Source organism: Elaeis guineensis, chromosome 3 (genome assembly GCF_000442705.2).
Source record: "Elaeis guineensis isolate ETL-2024a chromosome 3, EG11, whole genome shotgun sequence".
NCBI classification, from domain to species: Eukaryota; Viridiplantae; Streptophyta; class Magnoliopsida; order Arecales; family Arecaceae; genus Elaeis; species Elaeis guineensis.
The window spans coordinates 115,721,442-115,744,580 of record NC_025995.2 but is presented as its reverse complement, the minus strand read 5'-3'; the positions used below and the strand labels follow the sequence as shown (position 1 = coordinate 115,744,580).

Below are 23,139 nucleotides of genomic sequence, written 5' to 3'. Positions count from 1 at the left end.
AGAGGGCCGCTGGGACCGTTGGTCATCGCGCCGTGGTCGTCCCTCCTCTCCGTGGGAGCGCTGTTGAGGGCGCTCACGTGGAGGCGACAGGGATCGGCGCGGTCGCCGGCGGCTGCTCCTGGAAGGCATAGGTCGGGCCGCCGGCTGCTGCTGGAGGCTTTTGACTGCGTCGGTCAGTACGGTCATCTGCCGTACGATGGCCGCGATCTGGGCCTCCGTGGTCACTGCAGGGCGCGGAGGGCTAGACTCCGCCGCTGGCGAGGGCGGGGAGGCCTCTTCCCGGCGGGAAGAGCGCCTAGCCGACCCAGTGACTCTCGATCGTTGAGCTCTTGTCTTTGTCATGCTGTCCCCCTACCTGGCGCGCCAATCTGTTGCGGCCAATCGCCTCGTCGCCCGATCGCCGGGAAGCGTGCACCTGCAAAAGGAAGTCCGCACTGACCGGAGGCGACTCCGGCGGGGACCCTCCGACGGTCAAGTCAGAGAGGTGACTGAGCAACAGTGAAATATAGACGGAGAGCTCGAGAGAGAGAGAGAGAGAGGGAGGAGCGAGCCTGCGTTTTTGGGAGAGACGGAGCGGATCCATCCTTTGCACTGTTGCCTTTTCCGGTATATATAGTGGAGCTAGGTATGGCGCCGTCATTAATGGCGCGGACAAGTGAGGAACTGTCAACTCACTGTAGGCTGTCAAAGCCGCCGTGAAAAACGTCATGTCGCCGTGTGGCCGTCTAATCACCAGGGTTGACCCGGCTCTCGGCGGGACAATGCCCCTAGGTAACTGTGCCGCATGTCCGTGTCAGAGCTGACGACGTCTGGCGGCTGTACGGTGGTTGGAGGAGCCGACCGACCTAAAGTCGGTAGCCAGCCGAGTGGTGTCGGGCCCCTCCATCGGTCGGCGAGCTTCATGTAAGTCGGCCATATAACCTCGAGGTTCAGTCGGTCGGGATGGATACGCCCGACATACCCCCAGTCGGCGATGGGCCGTTGGACGGCCGGTGGTTAGCCGCTGATGGCATCCGTCAGTCGGTCGCCCCGACCGACGATCGGTCGGTCTGTCGGCCAGTCGGAGTCGTCCAACGGAGGCGGTCAGGCCGTCAGCCGGTCGGGCGGTCGGGCCCTCCGACAGTCGGTCGGGCCCTCCGGTCGGTCGGTCGGGCCCTCCGGCAGTCGGTCGGCGGGTATCCCCCAACAGGAACAAACTGAAATTTTAACAAAATCACTACAGTGTTCCTGTTTTAAAATGAAAACAATGTAAAATTGAGAAATGCCTAGGTTTCTTAAACAACAGCGTTACTACTTGATTCATTCTGAAGGAATAACATACCGACAAAGACAGATTCAGAACAAGCAAATCGTATACTAAAACCATGATATTTGCTGCAGCACATGCAAAGCCAGATCATCTGATGCCTTGTACGGGAACAGAATGCCATGAACAAAGAAGAAGTGTTAGACTCTTATGATGTAAAAGGGCCCCCTTTATGGCCCGAAAACAATTCAAAACATTTGCATTTGTTTCGAATATGAAACAAAGAAAACAATTATACCCCCAGCTCAAACTGCACAGATTATAAAGATAATTAGTTATAATCCACTCACCTCATTCCCATCCTAATAGAACCAACTCCACCACAGAGGTGCAAACCACCACAACTTCCGGTGCCAACCACTAATTTTCCCTGTTAGTTCTACCAATAATCTTGGCAAGAGCATTCACCATCCTTGAAATGATGGTACCGATTAACGTCTCTTATTATTATCTCCCTCTCCACGATCTTAGAAATAAACTTAATGGCAGTATGACAGTCCTCACAGACCCGTAGGTTTTTCGTCACCAGCAGCTGTGTCCCAGGAGGCGTGCTGATGAGCCCAAACGCAATGGCCAACCTCTCACTGTGGCTGCGAACCATGTTGTGCTTCTCATCATCCTCCACGTCATGAAAGACCGGCATTGTATCAGGAACATAGCCAGCTTCCTTCATAAGCCCTTCCAATAATTCAAGCTCTGTGTATATTTCCTCTGATCTTGGATGAGATGAATCCCCCACAAGAAAAGCATGGACCGTGCCTTTGACTTCGATCCAACTACAAGCTATGCTCTTCTTCAAGCCTCTATCAGTCATCAGTTTCCTTACCTTAGCAGCTTCCTCCCACTTCCCAGCTTGAGCATAAATATTGGATAAAAGCACATAATTCCCTGCATCGTTGGGCTCTAGTTCAATCAGCTTCTGCAATGCCAGCTCTCCCAGTTCCACATTCCTATGGATCTTGCAACCATTCAGCAAGGCACCCCAAACTCCAGAATCCGGTTTCATTGACATATCTTGAATGAGTTGGTATGCTTCATCTAATTTACCTGAGTGACCAAGAAGGTCAATCATGCATGTGTAATGCTGCACTGTTGGTTCTATGATGTACTCTTTCACCATCAAATTGAACAACTGCCTCCCTTCTTCCATCAGACCTCCATGATTACAAGCTGATAGGACTCCGACGAAAGTTATGTGATCTGGAAGAACCTGCGCCTCCCCCCTCATCTTATCAAAGAGAGAAAGAGCTTCATTTGCGTGACCATGCATCCCGTACCCACAAATCATAGCATTCCAAGAAACAACCCTCTTTTCCATGAGCTGCTCAAAGAGAACCCGAGCAACTCTAACCCAACCACTCTTGGCGTACATATCAACAAGGGCAGTCTTCACCTTGTCCTGGGATTGAAACCCCCGCCTCCAACTAAACCCATGGATTTCCCTCCCTCTAGGCAGAGCGGCTACATCAGCCGAAGTCGAGATCACGGTCACAAGAGTAGCGACGGTGGGCTGAAATCCTTTGGCGACCATGTCACGACACAAAAAGAGCGCATCCGATGGGTGCCCATTCTGGGAGTAGGCGGCGATCATGGAATTCCAGAGCACGACATCTCTATTCGGAATCCTGTCGAATACCTCTCGAGCATCATCAACACATCCACACTTCGCAAACATGTCGATCAGGCCGGCACCCACAAAGACATCGGATTCCCATCGGGTGCGTATCACGTGCTCATGGATGTCCCTCCCCACCTCGAGAGCGGAGAGAGCGGAGCATGCCTTAAGAACGAACGGGAAGGTGAAGTTATCGGGCTGGAGCCCATGGTCGAGCATCTGGTAGTACAGCTTAAGAGCAACCTCATAAGGCCCATTCCAAGCATACCCTCGGATGAGGACGTTCCAAAGGAACAGATTTCCTTTATGTATTCTATCAAACAGGTTATGTGCGTTTGGTAGAGAGTTGCAAACCGAATATAAGTTGACGAGTTTGGTGGCCAATACAGTATCGAAGCCGAGACCGGATAGGATGAGGCGGGCGTGGAGCTGCTTTCCGGGCTCGAGTGCTTTCCGGGTGATTAAGGATTGGAGGAGGGATAAGTAGTTCCGGTAGTCCTGGGGGCTGCTAGTATTATTGGGAATGGGATGGTTCTGAGGTAACCAGGGCTGAGAGAGAGCAGCAGCGGAGGCAGAACTGAGGTGCTTTTGGTTGCAAGGTAGTATAGAGCTTGAGATGGGGGGCATAAAGGTGGGGACGTGAAGGAAGTGAATGATTGGTTGGATAGCAGGAAGAAAAATCGACCTTCTTCTTATTATGATGGAAGAGGGAAGCATGACATCGGATTTGAATGATAGGCGGGAGGAGTGTTCATGGAAGGATTATCACGAGGATAAGCGAGTAGGACGTTTCGATTTCGTGAGTTTAAACTTGGAGGCAGCGTGTGGTTCTGCAACCCCTAAAAAAGAAGGAAAAAAAAGGCGTTTGGTTCGAAAATTGGAACAGGAATAACTAGACGCACGCCTATTCCAGTTTTCCGGACCGGCATTGTGATGCTAGGCTTTGAGTCCAGGCATCACATATGATGCAATCAAGGCGATCGGTGAGACTTCGCGCACCACAGCTTGCTTGCAACGCTAAGGTTCGTGCCATCTAAATTAGGAAGATATTTAATTCGTGATCGAAATTAAAATTAAAATTAAAATTAAAATAATTAAAATTTTCAAAGTATTTGATTCATGACTGTAATCAGAATCAAAATCAGAATTAGAATAAAAATTTGAATCTATAGAGAAGAGTAAGGATTGAGTTCTATATAGATTGGACCATTTTCATTCTACTCTAGAATCGAAATCGAAATGAGACTCCTTCCAACTAAATGGTTAGAATAAAAATAATCTATTTTTATTTCAATTTCAGACCCCTACTCTCTCTAACCAAGCTCATCACCCCTAAAGTTAGTGGTGGTGCGTAAAAATCTAAATCCTCTTTGAACTTGTTACCTTAATAGCTGGGGCTATACAGCTAGACGTAGATCACCAAACTCATCACATCACTCCAAAACCACACATGCATTGAATAGGACTTTATTTCTCAATGCAAAGAAAGCATGTCATTTTTCGTGTTTCACATCTCAAGGATCATGTATTATCAGGTAGGTTCAGGATTTTGTCCCAACTTACGAATAAATCTGAATGTAATCAATGATTCGTGGTTGCTTTAATCATGATTGGGAGTTTGGGGAAGAAAGGAAAAGAAAAGAAAATATTAATAAGGAGATAAAAAAAGTAAGCATATCTCTTTTCTCTTGATTAGAAGTTTAAAGAAAGAAAAAAAAAAGTAATTTCTTCCCTTCTTGATCGAAAGTAAAGAAGAAAGGAAAAGAAGGAAAATATTATAATATTTTTTTACTATTATACCTTTGAAAGGAACTCAACAAACTCAAAAAAAGAATCAAGAAAAGATCTTTTTTTTTAATTTTTTCTATCTTTCTTTTTACTTTCATTGATTTTTTCCATCTACGGGAATCTCAGTCGGTTGGAAGGCTTAAGTGGGATGCTTGAAATAAGCTTTAGAATTAAAATATAATATTAATTTTATTCTTTATCATTAAAAAAATAAAATGAGAATTATAAAAAATTCACTAACTCTCAATTTCTTTCTCTCTAATTCCACTAGATTTGGAGGAGAAAAAGATTGTGGATTTGAAAAGATTTATATTCCCTCCGTCTCTTCTTTTCTTTCCATTTATTTTATAAAAAAACTCCCAACCAAAAAAAAGTAGTAACTTTCTCTCTCATTTTTTTTTTTGCTTCTATTCTTCTCTTCCAACCAAGGTGTTAAGTAATTTTGATCCATGCGTTCTGTATTGGTCGGTAATACAAGTTCGTGGATATTTGACGTTACATGTCAAATGGTTGGGGCTTGATTCCAGTCATGCGTTCCAAATCTTGAGTGATTTGGGTTCATGCACTTTCCGTATGATATTAAGCGCTTCAGTATTGGAATATCGCAGCTATATGGTGCGCATGATCTACTGTACCGCCTCAAAACATCTAGCATGTTGTACGGGATCCGGTATCAAAATGGCGAATCCTGATGATGAGCATCTCCACACTCCTACCCAGCACAAGCAGTGCCCACCATAGAGAGACTCAGGTGGTGGGTGCTCATTACAATTTTCTCCCGGAAATCGCTGGAGGGAAGTTGCCATCAAGCAGCAATGACAGGCCCAACCAAGAGACGCTTCCTCGCTGGTCGGCGAAGCCTGTTGCCAAAGAACCATAGGTGCACGGTGGAAGTAAGGCTAGGGGGGAAACAAGAGGATCTGTGTCCGCGTGGAAGCGTTCTCCACAGAATGCGTTGGACAAGTGCGATTTTTGGATCAAGAAGCAAGACAGGCTCGGAGAGAGGCTCTTTCTTTTCCTCAGCAAATTTGCATTGTGTAACCGTGACTTGTAAGTTCATCCGCAGTCATGCTACGTACTCACGGTGCACGCTCTTGCATCTGTTAATATTCGATGAATAGTTTGAAGATAAATAAAGAACAAAACTATGCGACGTGAAGGCTCAAAAATTGAAAAATGCTCACAATTCTCCTGCACTTTTTCTGGAGGAGTGAGAGGCTGGCTGTGGAGTTGCGACAAGAACCAGCTATATCATGGTCAGCAGAGTAGCCTGATATACGGATAAACAGGAGGGTGGATTGCGCCAGGAAAGCCATCCTTCATAAGCGCACAACATAAAACAGACCACTCTGAGGACTTTCTCGTGCAAGCTAATAGCATTCACTTAGCATATTGATTACTGCGCATCTCTTGTCGAAATCTTGATCAAGAAGCCCAGTCCCAATTCAGATTCACAGACATTTGGGATTGCTGTGTCTTTTTATCTACAACTCTTCGACATATATAGCTGTAAATAACTTGTATTTAGCAAATTTAGAACAATGGTAAATGCTGAAATTTTGTTCCTAATTTTGCCGAATATTTTCACATGCAAAAATAAATCCCTTTAAAAAAAATCTGCTAGAGATATTATATAATTATTTTTCTAGACTCTATATAAAATTCTTCTCATAATTATATATAATTGTTTACTATTTTGCACATTTATGTAAATTGGCAGAACCAATGAGGTCTCAGTAGTGTGGCTATTTGATGTCCTTATATTCCGAATTAAATTCACCATTCTCAGCGCCCAAATTAGTATTTAAATATACCAGTCAACTGGTTCATTTTCAGTCAGAAGCACAGCAGCAGAACATTTACAAATCAATTTCTCTCTGCTTCTTTCTTCATTATGTCCTCAAAGAAATGCAATGAAACTGGCATTTAGAAAGATACTTAAAGGATTTCTAAGATGTCAGAAACTAAAGCAGGCGTAGAAAACACCATATTTGATGTCTTCATTATAATCTTTTAAGATGTTGATTTTTTCAAAAGTTTAGGAAAGCATTGACTCTATTGTCTTTCTCAATACTTACAAATGAAGCATGGTCTGATAAAAGATCGAGGATGTTTAAAGATGCGTACTGTTTCATTTTTGTCAGTGGAAGCAAACTATACACCTGTTTAGGTCGCTAGTTGCGGACTAGTGGAACAAAACAGGTTAGATCAGTTCTCTTCCAATAATCCATCTGAAATCAAGACTGAAATTACTTCCAATGGCATCAAAATGGAAGGATGGACCAATAAGTGAACATTTAGGCGGCATCTCAAACACATTTCACCTCCCTCCTACTCCTAATATAAGCATCTCCTGCTCAAACCAAAAACCTCATGACTCTGGTGCTTTTAAGGATTTTCTCGTGCTTGCAATTCAACGAAGGTTTGGAGGTGCACCATCATGAACTGACTATAGAATTGCTAAGGACAGCATATCTAGAGTGATGGTGTTGTCAGAAGTACAAGGAAATAAAATTTGAATTAAAAACTGCCAATAATTAGCTCATTGTGAGTCAGCAGTAAACTGCAACAGAGCAGAATGTGAAAGGCCGTGTGACAATGCATAAGCTATGAATAAAATGACTTGCTTCTTTCTTTGCTAATGTCCTAACAAATCGCAATAGATACAAGCAAAATTATATAGAAAAGATTTCCAAGATGTCATAAAAACAACAAGATCTAAATCTTAATACCATTCAGACTTGACTATGTCACATAATGAGCAGAAAATAACTTCTGCCGCTATCCACATGAAGCATTTTGAAAAACTCATCTTCAAAATTTTAGCACCATCAAAAAGCAAGCATCCAGAAGTAGAAGCCAGCTGGATCTAAGTCCCCACCGTTAAACGTTCTTGTTTCTTTAGTTCCTTCAACAGTTCCTCAACCAGTTATGCTCCTTGGATTATTTACAAGTGGTACTCAAGCTCTTAAGTTTGAAATGTTAGCCACAGCTTATGTAGGTGAATCCATGGAGGGTCACCATTGACTGGCTTTTAAAAGTCTTTTTTATGCTTATCTCAATTCATGCATTATTTAAGAACATCCATTTGGTCGGGGAACATTGTAGATACAAATATGTATGAATACACAACCCAGAGTGGTAGGAAAAGAAGATAGACAATATTGCAGAATTAAAAAAAGGTGTGGGGGGGGGGGGGGGTTGTTGGGGAGCACACTAGATGTATGTAATCTCTATGAGTCCACCAGTCCCTGTTTCTGTTTCAAGAAATTATTCTAGAATCTGATTTAACACAAAATGCTGGTGGTTTATATTATAGAAGAAACAAATGTGTATGTGATATTAGATATTTTCTAGTTACGTAGGACTTAATTTATAAGGGATGATGGGCATTAGAAAGCCGATATAGATCATGTCTTTGTGATTGATCGAGACATTGCTAACCATGCATATATCAAATGATTTGCTCCCAGATGGAACACCCATACATCTCACCATATTATGGTTGCAATACCACAATGCAATGCTCCCATGAGAAAAGTCTCCTTTGCATCAACAAGCACCGATAGCAAGATGGGAACTTTAAAAAGAATAGTCCTATATGAACTGGGATCTAGCAATATCCAGTATACTTACAATATCATGTCTTCATAAAGTCTAAATATAATATCAGATAATTCTATTTGAAAAGAACTTCCGAAATGGGCATTATATCAAGATGTTGCAAAACAAGATGGCAAAGAAAATATGAACCACATTCCCCCTTCCACATCCGATCACATCTTTTGATTTCAAAAATAACAAGGTTCTATCTGGCCACTTTCTCTTCTAGCTTATTTAATTTCTCTCTCCTTAGTCCTCTTCATTTACAAGCTCTCACAATGTATTTTTATTTCCAACATCATTAGTTTAAATTCTACAAGCTTTTTCACGGCTTGACATTTTTTTACCATTCAAAACACTCTAGAAGTTCTTTTATGTTTGAACTTTCTCGGTTTCGGAAATGTATAATTATATATAATTATATAATACACTCATGATAAGCACAACATTCAAATTTTAAATTTTTAATGTCCATCTATTCTGATCAAACGTGGAAAGGAAGTTTGCACATGAATTTTAAATTCATTTGAAGTACAAATGCTAATTGCATATCACATAACATGAAAAATCTAATTATTTTCAACAACAACACATCTGCAAACTCACAAATATTGTACGACTCGCTGTTTGGTAAATTACTTGTTTCACTTATCGTACAAGAATTGATTTGATATTTTCTTTACACATACAATTGAAGGAAAGGTACAAAATTTGTATGTCATTAAAATTTTCTACCAATCTAACTAGAACGATTTTCTCTGCTTTGAGCTTATGATGGCACTAATACACACTTTGCTAGTACAGAGAAGCAAAAAGGACCCTACAAACATACGGAGCACAAAAGCAGAAATAGAACAATGGACAACTTAAATATCTTATATACGGTGTACACTTTATCATGAAGCCATTCGCTTAATTTTCCTTTCTTTTCCTATTAGAGAATACAGTTTTCCATTTTCTTCTTTTGTCTCTATACTGCATGATAGGATCAACTATGAATTTGGAAAAAAACACATAACTATAAGAGCTAGGAAATGGAGACCATCATTTACATGCAGACAAATTAAATTGATTTTGAATTTAGTATTGAATGAGAAGAACATAATAGCTACAGTCACAATGTAGCATCAATGGCTAAACTTACAACGAAACCCAACAGGGCACCAACTAGAACCTGAATTTCTGTGTGACCAACCAATTCATTCAGTGGACCGCATTTGCTGTAGGTTTTCTCCGATGAATTTTTAACATCAACTTTCAAACTTGGCATTGCACCCAATTTGCTTGGTGTAATTCCAGAACAGCGAACTTGCTGGGATTCCAATCTTGAGGTATAAGAATTTGCCTTCTCAGAGATGGAGACAAGGGGAACAATTTCCTCGGAATTTATGGAGGATGTTCCATGTTTAGAATCATTCAGATCTTCTTCTGGATCCAGAGTTGACTTGTCTTGGATTTTCAGTCTCTTGTTCAAAATCTTTGCATGGTAACCCACCTCTCTTCTAACTCCCTAAAGTTGATTAAAAATATAAATGAGAAAACAAACACCTCATTCACTAAAGGCGACGTTCAAAATATTCATTCTCTCATACCAAGTATTCAAAAAATAGCAACTGTGAATGAGCACATACTGCAGCTTAAACAGATAATGTTGAGTCTTATATTAACCCATAAATAGTTTCGGTCCTTAGATGGTCAGAAGTAAACAAAAGATAGAATTCCACCATGAATTGAATGCACAGAAGACACAGTTAAGCTAAAAACCTGCCATCTTCTCAAAAGTTTCAAACTCCTAACATTATGCAACGCCATATTCTGATTGGAAACTGATTATGTGCTGAAGCTGGAAGGCTTTGTCTCAAGAGGGCTGAACCTTGCAACCATGCAAAGCTTTGCTTATTCTCTATTCTTCAAATGTCTAATAGTTTAGCCGATGTTTCACTTTTAGAACCAGTCCAGTGTCTCAAGAAGAAACAAGCAATAAATCAAATTACGTGGTTTTTCTCATCTTTCTCAAGACACTTTTTTTCATTGTATGTGGTTACCTGTACCCTACGTATTTATCTACTCAAGACTGGTGAAACTAAGTTTTTGTCAACAGTGACATGAGAAAAGAGGCACATACAAAAATGCAAAGCACAAAAAACAAAATGGAAGGCCCCGCCGCCTTCACCCCCCCCTCCCCCCCCCCCCCCTCCAAAAAAAAAAGGCTCTGTCAAGCTAGTTTCCAAGCATAATAACAAGGGCATGGGTTTCAAATAAATCCCTTTTCTTCAGACAGTCCCCCTCTAATGTGTTGATTTCATACTCTGACCATATGAATTAATATAAGAAAGTTTTTGAGAATTACCATGTTTAGCATCTCATGGAACTACCTGAGCAAGTCATTACTTTTTGTCCAACTAAGAATGCAATGTTAAATAAAAGCAAAAGAAATTGCATCAAGCAGGATCCAGGCATCCAATTGCCAATTCTATATTATGAAGTCTAGAGGCACACTATTTTCACCGTACGTAGACATGATAGCACAGATAATCATGTTGGTGTGATTTTGTAATTATAGGATCTGTCATCTGTATGACCCTCCTAGCAAATGATCTGCACCCGACCTATTAATTTCTGGAACATAGGAACAACTTGAACTTGACAGTTTATCAAGCTGGAGTCAGATTCAAGGTTTTTTTAAGGAAGAAAAAGGAAAGAAATAATATTAAGCAAGCCAAAGCCAGCTTAATTTTCTCGACTAAGATGATATGGGCATTTATAAAAAAGATATTATGTAGTAACAGTAAAAATGGGGACCTGAGGTGCAGCATGTCAAAATAGAATAGGGCATGGCTTGGATTCCTAAAACAAAGTACATAAAATTGGAGCAAATCTTGCCGGACATATTGTTCTTTGTTCTAAGCCTGATTATTGCTAAATGGCAAGAGCCTCAGCGAACTCACATAATCGTTCTGGATAAATATGAGTGGAAGTAATATCAAGATAAACATTGTAAATCTTCTGCTTAAATTAACTGCTACATAATGGAAGGCCATCTTCAACTTTTGCAAAGCGCCCCATGTACTCATGGTGTTAGGGAAATATTACAAACACAAAATTAACAAAAAAATATATTAACAAACTCAATAGGGTGTACCTGGGCATCGTACATTACAAGTGCAGCAAAGACCACGGACATGCCAAAGATTGAATCTGAAAATCCCCTGCATTACAAACATAAGCCTAGTCATAAAGCTAACAACACCTCAATCCAGCATGAATTCCCGACAGATCCAATTGCCAATTAACTGACGGGTAGACGACAGTAGTTATAACACGAGGCATGGTACCAGGCTCTTAACTAATATAATTTCCATAACAAAATTAATAATAACTCCTAGCACGAAAACTTATCTTTCAAAGATTATAACAAACACTTTCTTTGCCTACCTTTCTAAACCAAGAGTAGTTGCAGCAGCCACAACGCTCTGTTGGTCAAGCAAGCAATTCGAAATCATCAAGAAACTGGAATTCGCTCGACTAAAACACAGAATCAAATAAACCCTGCGACAGAAGTAATAAACTCTCGTCTTACAGCTGAATGAGTCGACGGCATTCCGCCTGGCCGAACCGCCGCCTTGGGATCGATTCCCTTCCCATTAATGGCCGAGGTCAGCGGCTTGGAGAGCTGCCCGATCGCAGAGGCAAGAGTAGCTGCTACCAACACCTGAAACACGAACCCGGCATCAACCAAGAAAAAAAGAAATTTTCCTACACTTATCTTCCAAAAAAGGTCCCGGAGATGTGGGAGTGGTGAACCATACCTTGTTATGGGCGAGCTCCGCGATCTCCTCTGCCCCAATTCTCAGACAACGAATTGGAGATTTGGGTCTCCTGGGTGGAATCGAGTAGACGAAGGGCGGCTGCTGTACGGAGCGAGGGAAAGCGGCCAAAGAAGAGAGATAGGACATGCTTGCTTGCGGCCACCGCCACAAGCGGACGGACGCCTCCTTTTCTACGGTACTGAAACGCAGGGAATCATAGAAATGCTCTCCCAACTTGCTCCGGTGAAAACTCTTTCTTTTATGATGTTTTGGTATAATTGATTGCGAATGGTAATAGATGCAAGAATAGAAATGCACGATATGAATCTCAAAAATACGGTAATAAATATAAAAATTGAAGTGTACAGCAATATGTTCCAAAAGTATATTTTAAAATTTTATATAATTTTTAAAATTTTATGAATATTCCTTCAGTATACCACGTTAATCTTTTAATGGAATATATACGATAATAGAAACCCAAATTATGCTTTAATAATTCATTAAATATAATTTTTTTAAAATTATTTAATTACATGAACTTAGAGATTCCTTAAAGATTTAAATGATTAACAGCCATCTAGAAACTAGATAGATAACACCGAGAGCTTGGAGTGTAGTAGTTGGAAGTGTTAAAAGAAAATTTTTTTTGTAAAAATATCAGCTAGATGATCGAAGGAAGGGATGAACCAAACATGAAGTTAATAATGAACTATACATTCTCGAACATAAAGTGGAAATCAATTTTAATATATTTAATCTGGACATGAAAAATTGGGTTAACATTGAGATAGATGGCTTATAGATTATCACACCATATTATCGCTGGGTTAGAAAGGACAATACTCAAGTCTTGAAATTAAGACTAAATTCAAATGAGTTCAATTGTAGCATTAGTAAGTCCGGCATATTCAGACTTGGCATTGAAACATACAATTATCTACTATTTTCTAGCATCCCAAGAAATAAAATTGGAGCCTACAAAGATAGTAAAGCCACTAATAAAATGACAATGATCAAGATTACCGACCCAATCAACATCCAAGTAAGTATGAAGAGTAAGGGAGGAATTTTGGATAATATGAAGCCCATAATCAACGATGTTTTTCAGATACCAAAGGATTTGCTTAACTGCGAGCCAGTGCAAGATGGTGGGCAGATGCATAAATTGGCTCGCCAGATTGACAACAAAGCAATATCTGGATATGTAAGAGGCGGATACTAAAAGGCACCCATCACTTGGCACTAGTAAACCAAATCAGGAACTGGGGTACCAACAAATAAGGACATCTGGGAACTCAAGACATAAGAGTGGAAAAATGTTTTGCACCATCTATTTGACCTGATCAAGGGAATCACAAATATAACTGGATTGATGTAGGCAAAGCCTTGAAGATGTAGGCTTGGCCTCAATTTCAAGGAAATAATGAAAAGAGCGGAAGTCCATAAATTCAGAGAAGTATGTGGCGAGCCAGTTAGAAGAATATAATCGACATAAACAATAACTACCATGTAATTCTTTGTCCGCTTGATAAATAGAGAAACATTGGTTTTACGCCCACAAAAAAACAAGAGATGGCAAATAAGCACTCAAGCATTAGAACCAGGCTCGTGGAGCTTACTTGAGGCTTGTAGTTTGCTAACATAAATAGGATGATCCGGATCAATGAAACCTAGAGATTGTTCGTATGGACAGCCTTAATGAGATTACTATAAAGAAATGTATTTTTAATATTCAATTAATGAACAGGTCAACCACCAAAGACAGCAAGTGAAAGGATGGCACAAATGGTCGCAGACTTGATAACTGGGTTAAAGGTTTCATCATAGCCAATGCTGAATACCTTTTTGTTGATTAAATTCTTTAGCCACAAGATGTGCTTTATGGCGCTCTATAGAATCATCAACTTTCCTTTTAGTTCTTAACATCATCTGCTGCCAATAACATACTACAAAGGAGAAGGTGCGACAAGAATCTAAGTGCCGTTAGAGATCAAGGTATTGTACTCATTAGCCATTGCTTCATGCTCCTGGGGATCTCATCGAGCTTGTGTAAAGCATGTTGGTTCGATAAGAGGGGAGTGACCACAAAAGCCATAGGATGTTTTGTACTAAAGCAGCGTGGCTTTACTGTTCCATCCTTTGACCGTGTCATATGATAGCCCCCAACATGAGAAGAGGAAGCAAGGTGTTCTCTTGGAGAGACCAAATGTTCGGCAGATGGCACATGGGTCGGGATCACTAGGTGGCTGTGGTAGCGTAGGGCACAGTTGAACTGGATCCAATGGAAGGTTGTAGGTCTAGAGACACATGGGACTCATTAGCTGGCCATTGCGTGGGTTGATCGGGTGACACAGGCCCAGAGGTAGTATTTGATTCTGGCTGGGGTGGGATGCCAGTAAGTTGGGCTTGCACCACGTTCTAAGAAGTTGTGATTGATGAAGGGAGCTAAGTGAAATCCAAGATAAAACACCAAATTCCTGAAAATACATCATGCCTAAACAGCCAGACCTCCGAGCAAACCAAGCCTAAAAATTATAGAATCGGGGCACTGTTATATAACTTCAATCATAGGATCAATTTCTGATCATATAGCTTCAGAATAATTCTATAAAACTTTTGCATAATTTTCTTCGGATTGAGCCCAAATCCATTAGGCCATTCATTCCATGCAAAGAATTTTCATTCCAGAATTGTACATAAGATTTTCATTTCGTATGACTCCCCCTTCCGTTCATAGTCCCAAGAAGAATAATTCATGGAATCAAAATTTAATGGACCAACTAGAGCTGATTTTTTTTTAAAAAAAAATTATAGCCAATCTTCTGCGAGAGGTGTTTTTAACACCAATCATATGAAAATAATTACTCCAACGACTTTGTTGTCCCCAATGCCTTATATTTTCAAAAATTAAACACTTTCAGCAATCTTTGATAATGCATCCTCTCTTGATCCCACCTCCCATGTGCGCCAAAGTGAAATTCTTTGTGCATTGCGGGCAATATAGAAAATCCAACATAGAGTGCATCGCTTCATCTGATTGATCTACGTAATCATTATTTTTCAATACGCATTTAGTATCCGTAAATTAGCTTTTTCATTTAAAAATTTTATATGACAAAAATATTCCTACTCTTTGAAAAAATTATGGCATTCTATATCTATATTATGACATCCTGCGTCCATAATATGCACAGGATGTCATAATTTTTTCTAAAAAATATGAGTATTTTCGTCATTCAAAATTTTTAAACGAAAAAATCGATCTATAGATATTAAATGCATATTGAAAAATTGTTGAACAAAAATACTTCTCTCATATTATGATATCTTAGGCTATATTATAACATCCTGAACTATATTATGCCACAGAATGTTATAATTTTTTTCAAAAGATAAAAATATTTTTATCATATAAAATTTTTAAATAAAAAAATTGAACTATAAATATTAGATACGTATTAAAAAGTGACGATTATATGGACCAATTGAATTTTCTATGCCGTCCGCCCATAGTGTCCAAAGAATTTCGCATGCGCCAAAAATCCAACACCCAAATAGATCAAGCTAAAAATGTTGAAATAGAGGTACTCGGTGGTGAGGATCCGAAAGAGAGAATCGATATCTTTTATAATAAAATCTGTCTCTTATCTTAAATAGCGAGAGACGGTTAGCATCTGATCTAAAATTGACGGTGACTATTATAGCAATTGAAAGTAGCCTCAAGATATGCGCCCATAGTTTATTCAGCTTACAAAATTTCACCATTGAGGCTTTCCCTTGTGCATATAGGTACCAATCTACCGTATCCTCCCCAAATCAAATCAGCATGAGGGACGCAAAACGATGACTGCTGTTATTGTACACCTCCATATGGGCATAACAAGGTCCAATTCCCAACGTTCTTTGAGGTCTCAACACGTTGTGTTCTTGTGTCAAAGTCTGACGACAGGGATTATACGATAACCGAAAAATAGTTTTAATACCAAAACGGGATCATCAATTCCCCATGTATTATTCTTTACAAAAACCATCCGCGCATTACCATTTAAAAAAAAAAAAAAAAATCAAATCCATATCGGTGCTATTATATTAACACCTTAAGCAGAGAGCATATTACGCATGGAAGTTTGATAAATTGCAGAAAAGCCACCTAAAATGAATATGGGCATATGCATTTACACACTCAAAAATCATCCACAATACGAGAGTAAATGATCAAAAATACCAGACCAACCAAAATTTGGTTAACTATTCATGTTATAATACTTAGAAGGCTTATATTTGGTCACACAGGAAGTCAACTGTGAATAGTTTGATCTTGAATTTAATTTCTAAATAAAATTATCAAGACATATGATGGTTACTTGTAAGAACAACCATCCAGAAAAAAAGTTATTTATGCAAGAAACCGCCCAAATAAATACCAGTATAATTTCAGGTCTACATGACGTTAGTGCAATGTACAAAAAAAATTCAATTTAAACATCTCGATTTTTTTGCCTACCAGATATACCAGTTTTCACTCCTCCAAAGATCATTTCAGCAAAATATCTAGTTAACCCACAAAATTCAAACCAAACTCTACCGCAATGGTAACTTGGACTAAATGAGTATTATCAACTATTTAGACTAAATGAGTATCATCAACTATCAACTATAAGCCATAAGATTCTTCTGCAACAAAATTATTCTTCTTTTCATGATGATTCTTGAACACGTTCCAACATCATCGTCCATTATGGATGGGTAAGCTTTGCGATGTCCTTCACCCCGATCCTCAGAGTAGTTTTAGATTCGAACATAGAAAGGGCCGCTGCTGCACGGAGCGACAGAATGCAGCACGGAAAACCATAGTCAAGGCCATAACCTCTCGCATACAACTCGGTCCTCAAGAAGTACTTCCGGACCCATGAAGCCACTCCTCTAACAGCTACCAGGAATAGTGATACAGAGAGAACCTTATAAACAAGCTCAGTCAATGCTAAAGTAAACAAGATGAATGCAATCTCTTCAATTTTGAGGGTGCATCAATTATTTGTGAAAGATGAAACCAAGCAGTGGATTTAAGCTCAGAAATGAGATAAAAATGTGTCATGTACTAAAAGTTTAAGCACAACACACATGATGGACTATGAATTTGGAACCATAATATAGTTGATGGCTAACAAAAAGATTTACTAATTATTGTCCGAAGATATATAGCCTCCACATAACATGATAATCAAAATCCTTTATTCCACAGCTCCAGCCTAATCAGACCTGCAACCAACATTAAACAACATCGAATGAGTCGATACAAGATAGAATAACCTAGACACACCCCAAAAAGAATAACTAGAGCGGATACCACAATGATGCCGAATCAAAGGACAGCTTTCAAAAGACTATTTCAGCTTAAATCGTAGATGGTGTGAGGGGTTTACAACTTTGATTTGCGAGAAAGTCTTGCCCTCAGCTCTTCTGCCACTGCATCAATAAACTCTTCCGTGTTCAGATACTGATCTCTAGTAACCCTGCAGGATTATTATGAAAAGAAAAGGAGGGGTAAATTTCGATCCATCATTTTTCACTTTATTGAACCAAATATAAATGAGTATATCCCAGCAACCACAACAGCAAAGACCGGTAAGGAAGTACTTAGATCCATAAATGAGAAGAGCTAGGTCTTTAGTCATCTTTCCAGACTCCACTGTTCCTATACAAGAAGCTTCAAGTTTTTCAGTGAAATCAAGCAGCTGGCCATTGTTGTCTAGCTTCGCCCTGTCCGAATATTCACCACATAGCAGGTTGAGTACTGTCATTAAACAAATACCACAACAGCTAGGTGCTTATTAAACAGACAGAAGATAACCACCTTTTTGTTTAATTCAACACCAGGCAATAGATTAATGAGAATGAAGCATGAAGATAACACCTTAATAAATGACAGATGATGATGAGTAAGATGACAACAAAAATGAAGATGGTAATGACGGGAATAAAAGATGAAACAAGTGAAATTATAGCCATCACTTGCGACCATGAGAAAATTAAAGAATCATACTCATTCACATTCTGCTATATGGTAGAAACAACCATCATTTAATTCAATAGAAGGAAAGTTTAAGACTTTCATACCTGTGTGCAAGCCCACGTGACCAGGCAAAGATTGAAGCAATGCTATTTGTACTAGTTTCACCTCCTTTTTGGTGAACCCGGAAATGACGTGTGACTGTGCCATGTGCAGCCTCAGCTTCAATTGTTTTCCCATCAGGGCACACCTAACCAAGATGCAAATTCCATTTCAATAAGAAGTATATTTCATTGTTTAGAGACCATCAACCTTTCTACTGGTTCAGAGGCACACAGCCTGCAATCTCTGTCACTAAAATCTAAAGCATTCAAATCATTCCTAGTACTTCAGCATTTATTTTTACAATTTTATCTCCAATATTAAATGATGAGAAAAATCCAGTATGCAGATCTCATCTGTTCAGGGTATACATACCAGCACTGATGTCATCAATCCAAGAGATCCAAAACCTGCAGAAACAGTAAGAAATTTGTTCTGGAATTAGAACATATGACTTCTGTGATTTGATTTTTCTAAGGCTAGACAGGGTTTATCAATATAACTTTCTATAAATACACCTAATGCGCAAGAAAAATAAAAAATTCTGCTGAAAATGAAGCGAAATAGAGTTCAAACCTTGAGCTAAGAAATCACTCTGTACGTCTCCATCATAGTTCTTGCAAGCCCATACATAACCACCTTCACTCTTAAGTGCATAGGCAACCATATCATCAATCAGACGATGTTCATACCTACCAAAAGTTAATAGCACATTAGAGGCAAACAACTAAACTTTCACAAACACCACTGGTTATGAGTAGCCAAGTCAGTGAATATAGCTGACCATATTCCTGCAGCCTCATACTTTGATTTCCAACCAGTTTCATATACCTCTTGAAATATGTCTTTAAACCTGCAGAATAAAAATATGAAAGCAAAGGGCAAAAAGGAAAGAAAAAGATACCAAATTTAGTCAGCACTGAAGTATCATGGGTAAAATTATAGTGTGATAACTATTTGATGAAGATAACTACTAATACAAGTGCAAAGTGACAAGGAATGTGACAAACCTTCCATCATACTTCTTCAGAATCGTATTTTTGGTGCTAAGGTAAAGTGGCCACCTTTTCTGGTAAGCCATATTCATTGAAGCCTCACCAAAAGCACGAATGGACTATAAACAATTAGGTGACAGGAAAAAAGGATCTCAGAAACAAAAAGATGCTAATTCAGGGTCAATAAAATAAGTATATAATGATTGCAGTATATATGACTTGCAGCATGCATACCTCGTCCGTGTTGTACATAGACAAGGCCACGCCACCAGCACCAGTGAAGTTGAAAACCTCTAGCTCAGCTTGCTCTTCTTTCCCCTCTGGACATTCAGGCACATGAAGAAATAGAATGTAACTAAATTCAAAAATAGCGACCAAAATAAATGAAAGTTGATGTTCTATTAACAAAACAGAGTTTTTGTTGATAAGTGATAACAAAACAGACTTTGAAGTATTAAAAGATAAACAGAAAGAGGCATGGACAATGTACTGTCAAAGTCTAATATTCACTGTGCGATAGCTTGGGTATTGAAGGAAAAGAAAATGCCAAGTAAAGGGAAAAGAAAATGCCAAACGTGATATGGTTTGTAAACGATATTGTAATTATTCACTTTTCTGCATTACAAAATTTTTACAAAGCCATTTTCTTCTTGGTCCACCACTTCTTTGCAGGCTTCCTAGGTAGCACCACATGTTGGTCGGGTCATGGATATCTAGGTCACCATCTTGGTTCCCAACTCACTGCTCATAATTTGACAAAACCCCTCAAACAGAAATACAGAAACACACTATTAAGTAATATTAAAAAACAATCAAAACTACTGATAACCACTGTTCCCACTATCTTGCAGGCTTATCAAGTCCAGACTTCCAGCAGTGAATATGCGGCCTCAAACCCTCATATGTATACACAAAAATTTTTGAATCACTTGGAGAAAATTTAGATTAATGGTAACTGCACTTACCAAATACTAATTTCAGCTTTCCAGGTCCTTTAATAACTGTATCAGTTGCACGGTACTGGTCACCAAAAGCATGTCTTCCAATGCATATGGGTTTGGTCCATCCTAGAAAACTTGGGGGATAAGAGAGAGAGCAAAGGAATGTATACAAAGCAAAAAAAAAAAAAAAAGCATAATATGCCATTTTCTCAATACCTGGAACGAGCCTTGGAACATTTTTGCAGATGATTGGCTCTCTGAACACAGTGCCTGAAGAAATAAAAGAAACGAAATAAATTAGGATGAATAACAAGGTTAATATGACTTTAGTGAGTGAAAATCGAAAATATATCCAGGTAAGTCATCACATACCATTCAAAATGTTTCTGATCGTCCCATTTGGACTCCTCCACATAGATTTTAGGTTGAACTCCTTCATACGAGTTTCATCTGTTGGAATGGAAATCACAAGGTAAAAAACAAATCCAAAGTCATGAGAAATATTTGTGCCTCCAAAAGTTTATATATGTCAAAACATCCATTCAAGTGGTTCAGCTTTACCTGGAGTTATTGTTGCGCATTTGATTGCAACATTATACCTGCAATAGAAATATAGCAGTGTAAGCTTGATTTAAGTTTACAAGTACAAAATCATTGCAGCAGGCTAGAGAATATAAACTACTCAAACTGTGAAATGAGCAACTAAGTTACCAGCATCGAAATATCTATGAACAGTGGCATGGAATTTTACTATCAAGTCTTTGCATTAAAAGATCTGTTCAAAGAAATGATAGACCCTCAACCCAAATGGAGAATATGTCGAGTTGTCCATTCGTTTCATTGTAAATCACCAAACATAATTGGAAGCATGGTTTTAAATCCCGACAGGATGGGGGCATATTGGTCATCCTATCTGATTCTTGTGAGAAAACAGGAATTAGGATAGTGCATGACTCTGAAAGCAGGTGAAGAAGAAAAAAAGGGAAGAAAGAAAAAGAAATGGGGAAAAAGGGAAACAAGAAGAAAAAGGAAAGAAGGGTGAAAGGATAGAAAAAAGAAGACAAATGAAAGAAAGGAATGACACAGGAAAAAAAACAAAGAAATAAAGAAAGAAGGGAAGAGAGACAGAAGGTACCTACCAAGAAACATAACGTGGATGGTCATGTGGATTGGGTGAGATAGCAGGGCATTCTGTCCCATAGAGAAACCAGGCTACCCTATCCCTCGGGATTTAAAAATCTTAACTGGAAGAAAGCTTTAGCTAATGCTAAACGTATTCATTCACACACTTACTAATGAAGGCATATTATAATGAGAATACTACTAGATACAAGCAAAAATATCAACAAATTTTGTGCTACTACAAATAACGAGATGAAACGCAAGAATGTTCAGGGAAGACGCATCAAAGATAGAAAAATTACATGTCATAAAAAGAGCACGATGCTTACTTAAGAGTAGCTTCAGCACTTTCAACTGTGACTTTGTCATTTGTAGCATCACGATTGGGAAGTCCCAAGTCAAAGTACTTGATATTCAAGTCCAGAAATGGGAAGATAAGCTGCATGATTCATCAAAACATCAGAACCAGAAGACATGATCGTAAATCTGGCAATGATAACAAATACTCCACAGGATACCATCCGAGCAAAATGAAAGGGAGAAGAAAATGGCAAACCAGAAAGATGAAAGATAAAAGCCGAGCAAGCAAATGCAATGTTAAAATTCATCGCCCACCTTATCTTTGATTGATTTCCAGATGACCCGAGTCATTTCATCCCCTGCACCAAAGAACCAAACAGAGGAAGCCCGTAATTACCATCAACAAAATATGTTGCTTGCAAAAGCCATACAAACATAGTACATCCTTTGAATCAAAACTATTCTTTTGTCGAAGTACTAAAATGCTTCTCAGGATACTAAAACAAAATATTCCGTGATTCTATAATTTTATAATAGGAAAAACATCTTAAGTTCATCAAATCATAACTAATGAAAAGCATATCGAGCAGAAAAACATAGGTGCCACAATAATGTAATATATGTATTTTATTGGCGTATGCACATCAAATGATTGATAGATACATGATCGTTCAGTGCTTATTTCTCAACTGATAATGATTGATAGATACATGATCGTTCAGTGCTTATTTCTCAACTGATCTTGCAAGCGTGCAATAAAATTCTCAAGAAAACATATACCCTTGAAATTTGTTAAATTGCCAAAAAAAAAATTCCCTCCACAATAAATTGGCATTGCAGTCAACCAACAACCTTCAATTTTGCGGGGGTGAGGGAGGTTTTGCACATCTCACCGCCAGTCCTAGCAAATCATATCATCATCTAGTAAGAAAATAGTTTTCTTTGATAGAAAAATCCACAATATTTTCCCACGTTGTAGTAAAGTAAATCAGAAAACTCAGCAAAGCAACTAAGAAGTGTTCGAACTAAGATATCACGCAACAACGGTTTTTAATCATCTGAGACAGCCTATCGAACACTTGAACAGCCTTCTGAACAGGCTATACACAAGATTCAGTAAGCCACTCCAAACCATCAGAAAGAAAAGAAAAAATTGTGATTAATGATTTAGAAACTCCACGGTATCGAATAATTATGAACACGTAGTTGATTCATCGAGATGGTTAGAATCGCATAGATCACGGAAGGGGAGGAAGGCGGAAAGGGGAAGGTTGGGAGAGGGAGATGGCGGGGAGTAGAGGTGGTGCTCACCGTCCATCTCAACGATCGGGTTCGCGACCTTGATCTTCCCCAACGCCATCTCTGGGAGAGAGATCGTGACTCGCGAGAAGCAGCAAAACGAAGAGTGAAGGGGAAAACAATCGGAGCACGGAACGGGAGAGCAGCTGCGCACCGAGGAGCACTTATATACGGTCAGAGCCAGCGGCCCGTAGGATGAGAAGTAGGATGGCAACCGGTCGGCTGCAAGTCGGATCCGCTAATATT

At 39.3% G+C, this 23,139-nt stretch overlaps 3 protein-coding genes across 5 annotated transcripts; all 3 read right to left on the bottom strand.

Moving 5' to 3' along the window:
- Positions 1-1,258: 1,258 nt before the first annotated feature.
- Positions 1,259-3,880, bottom strand: LOC105040688 (pentatricopeptide repeat-containing protein At2g01510, mitochondrial). Of its 2 annotated transcripts, none has more exons than XM_073254548.1 (2): positions 1,597-3,880; positions 1,259-1,407 (listed from the first exon to the last, which is right to left on the bottom strand). In XM_073254548.1, the coding sequence occupies exon 1, from the start codon at positions 3,636-3,638 to the stop codon at positions 1,686-1,688; it is 1,953 nt and encodes a 650-aa protein (XP_073110649.1). In that variant the 5' UTR covers positions 3,639-3,880; the 3' UTR covers positions 1,259-1,407; positions 1,597-1,685. The 2 variants fall into 2 exon arrangements, with proteins under 2 accessions (XP_073110649.1, XP_073110650.1); XM_073254549.1 differs by having other exon boundaries at positions 1,265-1,400.
- A 5,479-nt stretch (positions 3,881-9,359) lies between these two features.
- Positions 9,360-12,372, bottom strand: LOC105040689 (uncharacterized). Its single transcript, XM_010917341.4, has 5 exons — positions 12,122-12,372; positions 11,893-12,024; positions 11,748-11,785; positions 11,455-11,521; positions 9,360-9,822 (listed from the first exon to the last, which is right to left on the bottom strand). The coding sequence occupies exons 1-5, from the start codon at positions 12,266-12,268 to the stop codon at positions 9,427-9,429; spliced, it is 780 nt and encodes a 259-aa protein (XP_010915643.1). The 5' UTR covers positions 12,269-12,372; the 3' UTR covers positions 9,360-9,426.
- A 4,783-nt stretch (positions 12,373-17,155) lies between these two features.
- On the bottom strand, positions 17,156-23,098 carry LOC105040690 (isocitrate dehydrogenase [NADP]). 2 transcript variants are annotated; one of them, XR_831212.3, is made up of 16 exons: positions 22,906-23,098; positions 21,910-21,953; positions 21,624-21,733; positions 20,734-20,771; positions 20,545-20,622; positions 20,389-20,442; positions 20,197-20,298; positions 19,466-19,551; positions 19,247-19,350; positions 19,021-19,089; positions 18,813-18,928; positions 18,612-18,646; positions 18,242-18,384; positions 17,762-17,884; positions 17,472-17,637; positions 17,156-17,383 (listed from the first exon to the last, which is right to left on the bottom strand). XR_831212.3 is itself a non-coding variant. In XM_010917342.3 (16 exons), the coding sequence occupies exons 1-16, from the start codon at positions 22,952-22,954 to the stop codon at positions 17,374-17,376; spliced, it is 1,251 nt and encodes a 416-aa protein (XP_010915644.1). In that variant the 5' UTR covers positions 22,955-23,098; the 3' UTR covers positions 17,156-17,373. The 2 variants fall into 2 exon arrangements, 1 of the variants encoding a protein (XP_010915644.1); XM_010917342.3 differs by having other exon boundaries at positions 17,548-17,637.
- Between the last annotated feature and the right edge of the window lie 41 nt (positions 23,099-23,139).